This window comes from Schistocerca piceifrons, chromosome 7 (assembly GCF_021461385.2).
Source record: "Schistocerca piceifrons isolate TAMUIC-IGC-003096 chromosome 7, iqSchPice1.1, whole genome shotgun sequence".
Classification (NCBI taxonomy): Eukaryota; Metazoa; Arthropoda; class Insecta; order Orthoptera; family Acrididae; genus Schistocerca; species Schistocerca piceifrons.
Genome location: NC_060144.1, coordinates 496,873,954 through 496,887,546, shown reverse-complemented (window position 1 = coordinate 496,887,546; position 13,593 = coordinate 496,873,954). Strand labels below are relative to the sequence as shown.

At 44.3% G+C, this 13,593-nt stretch overlaps 1 protein-coding gene across 1 annotated transcript in view; it reads left to right on the top strand.

Moving 5' to 3' along the window:
• The window catches only part of LOC124804658 (zinc transporter 1), a 289,336-nt gene that overhangs the window by 220,756 nt on the left and 54,987 nt on the right, over positions 1–13,593 (top strand). The window contains 4 exon segments of the mRNA XM_047264883.1: positions 3,678–3,862; positions 5,879–6,003; positions 6,491–6,588; positions 7,531–7,784. Coding sequence (XP_047120839.1) covers positions 3,686–3,862; positions 5,879–6,003; positions 6,491–6,588; positions 7,531–7,784 — 654 coding nt within the window. The 5' untranslated portion in view covers positions 3,678–3,685.

Below are 13,593 nucleotides of genomic sequence, written 5' to 3'. Positions count from 1 at the left end.
GAGAAAAATTGCATTCCTTGGTAATTGTCGATCCACGTGCTCTAAAGTATATGAAAACTTGTTCCTACGGTCTCAAAAAGGCGTCGCCATGAAATTGTTGCGTGATCTGGCAACTTTTGGGGTCTCTCGCCCGGTAATTCTGAGAGCCTTCTTGTCTCCAGATAGAATTGTAACAGCCAGGTTTAATTAAAAATTATACCTCCTGAAAATATGTGATAACCCTCACATAAACGTCTCAAAAGATCGACTCATACAGACTTTTTCATCATACTCAAATTTTCTATCATCTGTTATGTATAGTCATTGTGTTGGAGTTCATCGGTGATTGATGCTCAACTCATTGGTTGTGGTAACCCGATCGTGGCAGTTACTGGATGTTACGTCAACGTGCTGAAATTCCTAACGCCATCCAAGAGCACTATTTCGATGTATCATGTCCTCATTCGCTGGTATCAGTTTCAGGGAATCGATGTTGACTAAGCCTTCTATTTGTCTAAGGGCTCCATCACAGTTTCAGGTTGATCAACAGCAGCTTCCCTGAAACAACAGGAAACAAGAATGAGATGTTATTGTATTGTCAGATGAGAGAGAACCAGTGCTTCAAGATATAAAATTTCATTTCCTCGCTGCATTCCACAATCCACGTAGTGCGCTACTTTTTAAGCGACCTTTTCAATTCTGTGGTGAAAATTGTCTTATCGGGAAACTTAAACACAGTATTAAAATTCTTGGAAAACTCCAGTTTTTGTGAGCAGGACAAAAATCAGCGTTTTTTAGGAGCCTGCTAGAGCAATTACAGTAAGTGTACTTGCCCAACATGAGCACGCCATTGACATCCTTGAGTTTGGCCCTTACGTGTGATATCGCATTCCGAAGTACGGGGGCTATTTAGAAAGTAGGGAACGTTTTGGCATAAAAAAAGAACTAAGTACAAGAAATACATTTTATTATATACATCCGAAAGAGCGACTGACATACTACTTTCCCACATAGTCACCAAACACATTGAGGCACTTATCATAGCGATGGACAAGCTTTGCGAGACCTTCGCCGTAAAATTGTGCCGCCTGATACTTCAGCCAGTGAGTCACGCCCGCCTGGAGTTCCGCGTCGTCATCAAAGCGCTGCGTTGCAAGCCAGTTCTTCATCTTGGGAAACATGTGGAAGTAGTTGGTGCAAGATCGGGGCTGTAGGGCGGATGAGGGAAAATTTCCCATTTGAATGAATTAAGGAGTTCTTCAATGCGGCTTTCCGTGTGAGGTCGGGCATTGCCGTGCAAAGGCAAAATTTTGGACGTCAGCTTTCCTCGGCGTTTGTTTTGAACTGCTCTTCTAAGGCTGTGCAAAGTTAGACAGTACTGTGAAGAATTTATGGTTGCTCCACGATAGAGAGAATCGATAAGAAGCACGCCTTGCGTATCCTAAAACACTGTCGCCATCAGCTTCCTTGCTGACAAGGTTTGAAAACATTTTCTTGGTTTTTTTGGGGGGGGGGGGGGGACCTTGTGTGCGCCACTCCATGGACTGTAATTTTGTCTCGCAATTGACTTGTTTCACGCAAGTCTCGTCACCGGTTACGATTCGATCCAGTAATGAATCACCATGTTTGTGATAGGCCCCCAGAAATGTCAACGTTGGCCCCTTTTGCTGTTCTTTATGGTGCTCTGTAAGTATTTTGGGCACCCATCGTGCACAAAATTTGTGGTAGCCTAGCTTTTGAGTGACAATTTCAAACAACAAAATCCGTGAAACTTGTGGAAAAGAAAGCGAAAGCTCCGTTATTGTGAAGCGACGGTTTTCACGAATTGTTACATCAACGTTAGCGACAAGATCGTCAGTCAGAATGCTCGGGCGTCCACTCTTTTAAATCGAATGCACCATTTCCGGACAGAACATTCACTCATTACGTTGTTTCCGTACACTTCGCACAGTTCACGATAAATTTCTCTAGGGTTTAGGTTTTTTGCCAACGAAAACCGTATCACAGACCGCACCTCACAACTGGTGGGGTTTTAGATTGCAGCGCACATTTCAGATTCGAATATCGAAAAAACCAGACGCGCAGAGACGTTCCCGTTGTCGCGGATGGATGCTGCTGACTGAGCTGCCGAGCTACCAAAATATACGCGATCGGCGCGCGCCTGGGGCCTCAGACGGAAACGTTCCCTACTTCCTCATTAGCCCTCGTATGATTTTGCTCCCAATTTGCTGGCAGTGGTTGCGTTGTTGGAGGTCACGGAAAAAGACAGTTTCAAAGCTAACCTAAACCAACGTCATTACTGACAAGGAATCTCGTGGCCTTGGGAGTCACTCTTCTTGAAATAGTGGTCATCAAAGAGCGGTGGCACTCGAAGAAGGGAAATGTTACGTCGAAACGGAGAAGTTCACACGAAGAGAGCAGAGGAAAGCGCTAAGCGAAAGTGGCGCTCATCATTTGTTACAACTGAGGGAAGGTCAGCCACCTAAACTCTTTCGTAGGAAGCCTTTCTAGTTCATTCCGCTACTGACTGCGTCATTTAAGGTATTGATTGCCGGAACCTTGACTTGAAAAAAGTGTGTGTGTGTGTGTGTGAGAGAGAGAGAGAGAGAGAGAGAGAGAGAGAGAGAGAGAGAGAGAGAGAGAGACGCGCGCGCCATGGTGGCAAGCACAATATGAATCCGATCAAAACCATGTGGGCTTGTACCTTGATGTAGCACGCCGCAGCGGTTGCCTCAGTCATTGGCGGTTCCAGAAGCGAGTTCGAAAGAACGCGATGACGCGCGCTGCACCTGGCCGTGGTGGGAGCGAGTAGCCTTGTGGATGGCCTTCGCCGGCCTCCCCGCACCTCCGGCGGCCGTCCACCGCCGCCCCCACTCCCCGCGCCGTCGTTTGCTTTTGAATGTGGGGGCAATACGTGCCTCGCGGCGGCGGCGTCGACGGGGGCGGTTGACGGCTCGCCCTGTCCGGAAATGCGCCGGCTCCGGGAGGCAAGACGGAGAACAGGCGCGAGCCGACCCGTGTGCCGTGTGCAAACGCCGCAGCTGAGCTGTGGTGCCGTGCGCTATACGGACAAACCGTGCAGTCCCAAGTATGACCGACTGCGGCCTGCCGCGCATCCTCCTCTAGCTCGGATAGTGCCTGTTGCCTGTGGCTTCCAGCGGAGAGTGCTCTAAACATCTGCCGTTAGTCGACAGTTACATCAGACGGTGAGCGGTCTGTGCTTATCTCTCATAAACTTCACCGACTGTGTAATGTATTCGTCTGTTTGTGTTCAGAGTACATCGAGTAGCAGCTGATGGTGTCAGACATCGGTCTTGTTCTGGCGCATTTTTCTCGTTGCTGTAACAGATGATCATGTTCAATATTACCTCCGTGCTGTCTTTGAAAATACTGTTAAGAGACAATTGCCGATTCTAGGCTGGTGTGTAAACTGCTTATCTGATCGTTCTGCTACAAACCTGGAGCTTCCACTGCAGATTTCGGCTACCAGTTGTCTACGTTAGTGCATTTGTGAAAATGCTATGATGGATGTTGTTGAGCAGTATTCTTGTTACCATGTATTTCTTTGATTTAGCTGGTTATTCTGCCGTCCGTTGAAATAGTGCAATCATAGCCATAGGCGTGAACACCATTCGTGTTCTGTGTGTTGTCAGTGCACAATTTTCTGCTGTGTAAATCCTACTTTTCTTCTTTTGCAGTATAAATCATGGGGCGGTACACGGGCAAGAAGTGCAGACTTATTTCCATGTTCTGGCTTACTACATTCTTCTTCTTGGTGGAGATTGTTGTTGGTTACGTGACGAATTCAATGGCCTTGGTTGCTGACAGTTTTCACATGTTGAGTGATGTAGCTGCTCTAGTCGTCGCCTTTCTTTCTGTTAAGGTGAGTAATCGTTCTGATATGACCACATACACACAGAAACTTGTACCGACTCTAAATGGGCATCTAACATTTTTTTGTCAGTTTATGTTTGTAATCTTCTATAGGTGTTTGTTTTTGTCAGTTCATTGGCTGTCCAAACTTTAACTGTCATAAAAAGTTCCAACATTTCATGCAATATTCTAGATGCCTTTCTTGTAGTGACAATGTACACAAACCTGTAGTAGCACCAAAAACACTGGGATGATTCATGCCACCAGACAATCACAACACTGTCAATGTGGATATAGACTTATATTGAAAATAGGTTGTTGATGTAATGTACAGAGAGATTAAGTTTGAGACTAGTTTCAATCTGAAAGATTTTATATTTTTGTACATTTATTGTGGATATGAGCAGCAGTAGAGTTAGAGATATCCTAGGAAATTACAACATATCAGATAGATGAGTAATATATGCAGCTCACTTGTTTCTCAAAACGGAGGCTTATTTATGGCAAAACAGTTGTCAATAGCCCTACTGCTTGTTTCCTACTGCAGTACAGTGTAATTCATAAGAAAGTGAACCATAGATTAAAGATTGTAACTGATACATAATGTAAAATCACTAGCTGTATTTATTCACTGGATCTGTGTGTACTCTGGAGGTATTGGCTCTTGAGTGGAGGATGTTAACTATATTAACTGTGGACCGCAGTCTTGCTGTTAAAATTCTGAAATGCAAAATTTTTCTGTCTGAATTTTTTTCTTCGGTTTTGTAGTCAATGTAATTTTATATCAACATATCTCTGAAGTGTTACTGAACTTCCTTTGTGTGTGGTTTTAGGAAACAAGTGGTATTTTGGAGAGAATACATCAACTCAGCAAGAACTGCAGTTTTCCCTAACATTTCTGAAAAATGGTTTTCTTGCCGTTAGATTTTCCAAATTTGAATAAAGGTAAACTTAACATTATGGAAAATGCAACAGAACTGAGTGCAAGATGCAGAAGTTTACCACTCGAGCAGAGGAGGCTAAAAAGTGTTTACATAAGGGAATTAACAACAAATAAGTTTACAGTTGAAATTAATAAACTACTGGAAAAATTTGCAATGTGAAAACAGTAGGGAAAGTGGATGAAATAACTTAATACATATGTGGATGATGATAAAAGCCCAAAAGGTGGATGATGATAAAAGCCCAAAAGAAAGCGTAAATTGATGGTAGGTAATGAAAACCTTGTAACTCCATCTGACTGTGAAAACATTGTAATTCCAGTAACCAGTAACTCCATTATGAAAGAGAGACTTGAAACTGAATGGATTTCTCTAATCTGTCAATAACTAGGCTTGTGCTACATAGTTAGGTGTATTAACTTCATTTTATCACCTTTTATTGTTTAAGAAATCTTTTTTGGTTCTCCCATAAAATTTAACGAAATGGAGTTCCAAGGTTTTAATTGCCTACTGTCAGTATGGTACATTATTTTTAAAGTATGCTTAGTAATTGATATGAAAGGTATTTTAAGATGTATCTGTAGGCCTATGTGCAAACTTCATCAAGATGGACTCAGATACAATTTTGCTATTGATTTACTTCATACTTTTTATCAAGATGTGCAGTTAATTACTATCTCTCTGTGCCATTCACAAATATCACAGTTTGTATTAGCCATTAAAGATGTGTAGAATTTTTATACTTCTGAGGAATATACCTGCCACAGTGACTATAGTAAAGTCAACGAAAGAAGTTTCCCAATGGTTACAATAGGCTTGTTGTGGCTGCTTTGTGCATCTTATCTTGGCTGAGAATGTAATGTGGTTTTGTGTATGTCCCTGTGTAAATACCTCAGTGCTGTCACAGCTCCACAGCTGACTACTGGTTTCGCCTGCAGCCTTTTAAAATTCAGCTGAAAGCTGGTACCAGCACTGACAGCTGTTGGGATCTTTTTTCATTGACTTCGCTATAGGGAAGTGACTATAATTTGAGAAAATATTAGTCATACATTCCACACACACTTAATGAGAATATTTTATTGCAGATGTCGCCAAAGAAGTGGTCCAAAAACACATTTGGATGGGCCAGAGCTGAGGTATTAGGAGCTTTAGTAAATGCAGTTTTTCTTGTTGCACTGTGCTTCTCAATTACTGTGGAAGCTTGCAAAAGGTACGTGTACACCCCACCCCCACTTCTCTCTCTCTCTCTCTCTCTCTCTCTCTCTCTCTCTCTCTCTCTCTCTCTCTCTCTCTCTGTTTGTGTTTGCACACAGTAAATTAGTGTGTTGGGGGGGGGGGGGGGGCGCAAGCATCCTTTTAGTTTTGAAATGATGTGAGGCACTGAGAACCATAAGGGCCTAAAATACACTGTTGTCAGGCCCATATTTAAGTTAAGGTCAGAGAAACCAATGAGACAGTGTTTCGTGAATGTTCATATACACAGTGTGGGCCTACAGCATAGATAAACCTGACTCGCCATAAGATCAACAGGTGTCAGAAGCAAGAATAAATGCTGCAGTCTCTAATTCAACAGTGATGCACTTTAGGCCCTTATAGTTCTCAGTGGCTCATCGAAGATGGTGGTTTTTGGCCAGTACACCTCTTTTAAGAGAATCAACTGTAAACATTAATTACATCGATTGTTTGTTTGTTTTAAGGTTCATAGAGGTCGAGGAGATCCATGAGCCGAAGCTGATAGTGATAGTAGGAACTCTTGGACTGGTAGTCAATATTATTGGGTTGTTCCTGTTCCATGGTGAGTAAAAAAACTCTTGGACTCCATAATACAGTTAAATTTTCTGCTAACTAAATAAAGTGGAGTACTGTGACAATATGAAGTCTGTTATTGTATTACTGCAGCAATTTGTTGAAAACTAACAAGCAGGTGCCGTCAACAGCTTCATAAACTTTTGCCAGATAAAAAATTAAAATATCAGTTTTGCTGTGACTGTATTTATGTCCAAATTAATCCTTGTGAAAGACGTCACTGTATGCAGTATGATACTGAACAATGTACAAAATACCTGATGACACATACGCACATAGAAAGAAGAAAAAATAATTTCTCAGCTACGTTTAGATCATTTAAAAATTAGTCTTTTATTTTATGTTACTTTGAATGAGATGTTGATCTACTGCTTCACACCAGAAATGAGACAACAGTGAAAGCAGTGAGTTGAAAGCAGTAGCCAGAAATAGCAAATTATTGTATCAAATGAAGACACATGAGAAAACTGTAAAAACATTTGGGAGACATTATGGTTGGTGAGATTAACCTTCAGGAGAAATTACAAGTACTGTCAACACACACAGAAAAAACTACTATGTTTTGGAAATGTTAGTTCCTTGTCAGAGAGGAGGGAGGTACAGGCTTGGGGAATGTTTAAAAGACAAGTCACTCATCCTGTATTTAAAGGGAGTCGTGGGTTGTGAGGACAAAGGGAGATAAAGGTGAAAGGAAAGTGTTAGAAATAAGGCAATTAACGATGATACATTCGTAAACTTTGTACTGATTTCACTATACAGACGGCAGGATGACACAATAATGACTAATAAGAGAAAGAGAAGTGAAATTAATAGTACAGTTTCAACTAGAAGAAAAGTTGGGGGGGGGGGGGGGGGGGGGGGGAGATAGATAGATAGATATTGCATGTAGTATACAGATCTGAAAGTTGAATAATTGTTCTTTCTTTTGCAGAACATGGACATGGACATGGTCATTCACATGGTGGACTCTCACGAAGTCATACCAGGTTGTCACAGCTAGTCTCAACTGATGACAATGAGAATGATGAGACATTTCAACCACCACAAGAAACATTTGACCCTTCAGAGAAAGGGCGACATCACCACGAAAAAAGATCATCGGCATCACAGATGAACATGCGTGGTGTTTTTCTTCATGTTCTTGCAGATGCTCTTGGCTCAGTGATTGTCATTGCATCAGCTTCTGTAAGTTCAATGTGTTTTAATTCTAAATTTTGACTTGTTTTTGTCAAGAGAGAGAAAAGTTGTATGACCTGGGCAGATGTTAATTGACCATAATTGCTGTTACATATCATACTGGTCCAGTTATCAGTCATACCTCAGCTAAATAATTTCGTGATTGACAGTTGGTAATAGCATGAGTTGTATATTGTCTGGTGTTCATGCATTCAGCGCTTGGCATGCACAAAGCAAACTAAATATCATCTGTAAATAAAGATTTTTCAGTTAACTTTGTTTGTGGAGGGGATTAGTTGTGGATGCAGCAGCAGTAGTGATTATTAAGCATTAAGGATCTTTCACTGGCCTATTTGCAGCTGACTATGGGAAAAAGACATAAAAATCCTGTAAAATTATTTTATGTCTCAATTGCAAATTGACACAAATGATTGCTAGTCTGTCAGAGTGGTCATCTTCCAATCTATAAATGAAAATAAAACATTAACAAACATAAATTTCAAATTATAATAGACATTGAAAATAATTTTTAAAAAAATGTAAAATTGTACTTGATTAATGAAGAGTTGTGAAAAGTCAACATTTTTTAAAGAATTGTCATAATCATAAAATAATGGTAATAGCTCTATACCGGACTTTTCATGGCATACCCTTGTATCCAGTATATTATAAATCCCACTCGGGGTCTACAGATTTGTTTCGGGGAGACAGGTGGGGGGGGGGGGGGGGGGCAGCTGGGAGATGGGAATGGGAGTGACTAGAAAACTAATAATCTGTAGTATTAAAATTTAACTAAAATGCACTGCTTGACAAAAAAGAGAAGCACCCAGAAGGGGAAGAGAAAATGAAATGTAACTTCAAGGCCTGTGATGTTGTTTCAGTGATTACAAATTCTAGTCAAATTTACAAAGAACTCGGCAGTATGAGGTCTCCGATCAGTATAACATTCCATATTGTCTAGCCTGGACTCGTGCACTGATTTGATTACGAAAGGTGTTATAAAGCTGTTGTATCCTTTCTTGGGGCAAGCTGGCCCCAACTGTTGTAACTGGTCCGTGATATCCTAGATTCTTGTATTGGGAGAAAGGGTCCTCTCCCAAGTTGCATGGGTATGCAGCATCTCTGTGTCTGTCACAGTGATCACCCAACATCTGGTGTTTACTTTAGGAGGCCCAGTAACAATAATAAATGTGAACAGTGCTAATACACTCCGATGGTCACTCTGCTTGTCACAGAAAAACAGTCTCCCTAATCATTTACATAACTGCTGATGGTGTGTACTTTTATGAAGTTACATTCACATCTGATCTTGCCTTCTAGGTATTAACCTTCTTTTTAAGCATTGTATTTTCTATACCACATCCTGAAAGTCCGCAGCTCGTGGTCTAGTGGCTAGCATTGCTGCCTCTGGATCACAGGGTCCCGGGTTCAATTACCGGCCGAGTTGGGGATTTTCTCTGCCTAGGGACTCAGTATTTGTGATACCCTCACCATTTCCTCCCTGCAGGCCCGGGGATTAGAATAGGCCCGAGGTGTTCCTGCCTGTCACCTTTCGGACTTTCTGTGATGGTCCCCTGTAGGGTTTGTTCTCCATTTCTCAAAATTTTCCTGAAGAGGAAGCCAATTGGGGAAGGACACCTCACATGGTGCATCATGTCCATCGTGCATTGAGATCTTTAGCCCACTTTCTTGTCATGGCATTGCAGTCCTGCACATCCTCCCATCTCCTGAGCGAGGAAAGTTTCCTGGGTGCGTTTGCCTTCACCCACTATGCAGTGTCGTTTTCTGCGCTGATGATGACCATGGACTTCTTTGCACTTCATATCCAGCATGGTAGCCAGTCCATTGTGGTGGGGCCGCCATGTACCCTGTCAGTTTTAGCCCCCTGACTACACAGGGATCGCTCTGATGATGACTGCACCGTTAACTCCCCATGTCTGCCAAGGAGTAGATGCCAGTCACCCTGGGGCATCGGGACTCCTGGCAATGACCATCCTGCCAGGTGGCCTTTGCTGCAGCTGGGTGGCGCCCGTGAGGAGGGTCCTCGTTGTAGTGGGTGGCATCAGGCCGGATGATGCGCGATGAAGGGTACCACATCATCACTTACCTGGTGATCAAACGCCAGCAGTCTCTAAGTATTCCAAGTCTCAGTACAATGCAAGGAAGTAAGATACTAAATTGTTCCCCTCCCTGGCCACACCATGGGACAAATGTCAGGCTAAGGATCGCAGCGAACCTTGTTCACCCCAGTACCTCATATGTACGAGAACTGACGGGGACTGCTTTGTTTCCATGAAGCCTCAGTTTTTTGTAGAGCATTTAGAGGACAAGTTTGGGGAGGTGGAGGGCTTGTCCAAAATGCGGTCAAGGTCAGGCTTGATTAAAACGGCATCATCTGCCCAGTCATGGGCATTACTCGATAGTGACAAGCTGGGGGATGTTTCTGTTACCATCACGCCTCATAAGAGCGTAAATGTGATCCAGGGTGTTATATTCCACAAGGACCTTCTTTTGCAGTCTGACGACGAACTGCACGCCAACTTAGAGTGATGAGTTCATTTCATCCGGTGCATCCATCGGGGTCCGAGGGATAATCATGTTGCCACCGGTGCCTTCATCTTGGCCTTATAGGGTAACACATTACCTGAGAAGGTCAAGATGATGGTCTCCCGCTGTGATGTCTAGCCATATATCCATCCCCCAATGTGGTGCCTTAAGTGCTGGAAGTTCGGCCATATGTCTTCCCGCTGTACTTCCAGCATCACATGTCAAGATTGTGGATGTCCTCACATCCCAATACTCAATGTGCCCCGCCTCCCATCTCTGTCAACTGCGGAGAGTATCATTCCCCTTGCTCACCAGACTGCAGGATTTTACAGCGAGAACGGAAAATCATGGAATACAAGACTGTGGACCGACTGATCTACACTGAGGCCAAGAGGAAATTTGATTACCTATGTCCTGTGGCTATGACGACTTCTTACGCTGCCGCTACGAGAACAGTTGTAGCCCCATCAGTTCCATGAGTTCCAGTCGGCTCTCAGAATCGGAAGACTACACCTGCCCCCTTGAGGGTGGGCAGCATTTCCCTGCCTGTTTCTCCCGCACCACCTACCTCAGGAGCACTGTCCCCCAACCATTGGATACACCAGTTCCCACTTGTAAGCTGGAGAAGCGTAAGTCTTCTTCAGCTCCTCTCGCTAGGAAGAGGTCCGTTGGTCACTCCCTTTCCAGGTTTCTGTTAGTGGGCAAGATAACATCCGCCAGTGGCTGAAGTGCCCAAAAGAAGCTAGTCATAGAACTTCACAATCGTCCTCAGTCCAGGAGAATGAATCAGTGGAGCCCTCCCAGCCAGAGAAACCCAAGGATCAGTGAGAGAAATCCAAAAAAAGGCCCCCCAAGACCAAGGGAATTGCTGTAGTACCCACACCACTGCTGCCTACAAGGTCTGTGTCTGAGGATGAGGTGAAGATTCTGGTGTCTGCTGAGGACCTAGACCTGGCCAGACCCTCAGACACAACAGATGTAGCCTGTTCAGGAAATAAGTTGGTGGTAGCAGGTGACACTGAGCCATTGACTACCTCATTGAGTGCTTCAGGCTTTCCCAGCCTCACGATATCATCATCCTCCAGTGGAATTGCGGTGGCTTTTTCCACCATCTGGCTGAGCTATGGCAACTGTTAAGCTTTACACCTACATTCTGCATTGCTCTCCAGGAAACTAGGTTCCCAGCAATGCGGACCCCTACCCTTTGCAGCTAAAAGATATTACAAGAATCATAGTGAATATAATAGTGTGTCAGTTGGACTTTGCATTTATGTCGTGAACTCGGTATGTAGTGAACCTGTGCCCATTCAAACTTCTCTTGAATCTGTGGCTTTCATGGTATGGACAACTTGGAAATAACTGTGTGCAACGTGTATCTCCCTCAAGATGGTGCGATACCCCTGAACTTGTTGGCTGCACTGATTGATCAGGTCCATAAACCTTTCCTACTTTTGGGAGATTTTAACGCCCATAACCCCTTGTGGGGTAGCACCATGCTTACTGGCCATGGCAGAGTTACCAAAAATCTACTGTCCCAACTCGACCTCTGCCTCTTAAATACTGGGGCTGGCACATGTATCAGTGTGGCTCATGGTAGTTACTTGGCCATTGATTTATCAATTTGCAGTCCAGGACTTCTCCCATCTATCCACCGGAGAGCACACGACAACCTGTGTGGTAGTGACCACTTCTCCATCTTCCTGTCAGTCATCTGGCGTCATGCCCACAGACGCCTACCCAGATGGGCTTTAAACAAGGCAGACTGGGTAGCCTTCACCTCTACTGTCACCATTGCATCTCCCCCATGTGGTGCCATCAATGTTGTGATTGATCAGGTCACTACAACGATAATTTATGCAGTGGAAAATGCGATCCCTCGTTCTGTAGGGTGCCCCAGTGAAAGACAATCCCTTGGTGGTATCCGGAAGCCTCTGAGGCAAATAATGAGCGTCTGCAAGCTCTACAGTGACATCAGCAGCACCCTTCCCTAGAACACCTTGCCCGCATTCACGTGCTTATAAAACGATGGAAACAGGCATGTTGGGAGAGGTACATGTTGACCATTGGGTGCCATACGACACCTTCCCAAGTCTGGATGAAGATCAGATGTCTTTTTGGGTACCAGACCCCAACAGGTGTCCCTGGCATTAACATCAATGGCGTCCTCTCTACTGACGCAAACACAGTTGCCGAGCACTATGCTCGAGCCTCTGCGTCGGAGAACAACCCCCCAGCCTTTTGCACCCTCAAACGGCAGATGGAAAGCGAAGTCCCCTTATTCACTACATGCCACAGTTAACTCTATAACCCTCCATTTACAGAGTGGGAGATCCTCAGTGCCCTTGCACATTGCCTCGACACAGCTACTGGGCCGGATCGGATCCACAGTCAGATGATTAAACATCTCTCGTCTGATTACAAGCGATATCTCCTCGTTATCTTCAACTGGATCCGGTGCGATGGCATCTTTCCATCACAGTGGTGGGAGAGCACCATCATTCCGGTGGTAAAACCCGGTCAAAATCCACTTGATGTGGATAGCTATTGGCCCTTCAGCCTCACCAATGTTCTTTGTAAGCTGCTGGGACGGATGGTGTCGGTGGTTGGGTTGGGCCCTGGAGTCACGTGGCCTACTGGCTCCATGTCAGGGCGGCTTCCGCCAGGTTCACTCTACCACTGATAATTTTGTTTACCTCGAGTCTACCATCAGAACAGCCTTTTCCAGATGCCAACATCTAGTTGTCGTCTTTTCTGACTTATGTAAAGCATACGACATGACCTGGTGACATCATATCCTTGCCACATTGTATGAGTGGGGTCTCTGCGGCCTGCTCCCGATTTTTATCCAAAATTTCCTGTTGCCCCGTACATTCCGTGTCCAAGTTGGTGCTTCCCATGGTCCCCTCCCCTCCCCCTCCCCCCACCCTCCCCTTATTCAGGAATGGTGTTCCACAGGCTAGTGTATTGAGTGTATCTCTATTTTTAGTGGCCTTCAACGGCCTAGCAGCAGGTGTAGGGCCGTCGGTCTCCCCTTCTCTCTGTATGCAGATGAATTCTTCATTTTGTGTTGCTCCTCCGGTACTGGTATCACAGAGCGGCACCTACAGGGAGCCATTCACAAGGCGCAGTCATGGGCTCTAGCTCACAGCTTCCAGTGTTCAGCCACGAAGTCGTGTGCCGTGCACTTCTGTCAACGTTGTACTGTTCATCCGGAACCTGAACTTTATGTCAACGTTGTACTGTTCATCCGGAACCTGAACTTTATCTTAAT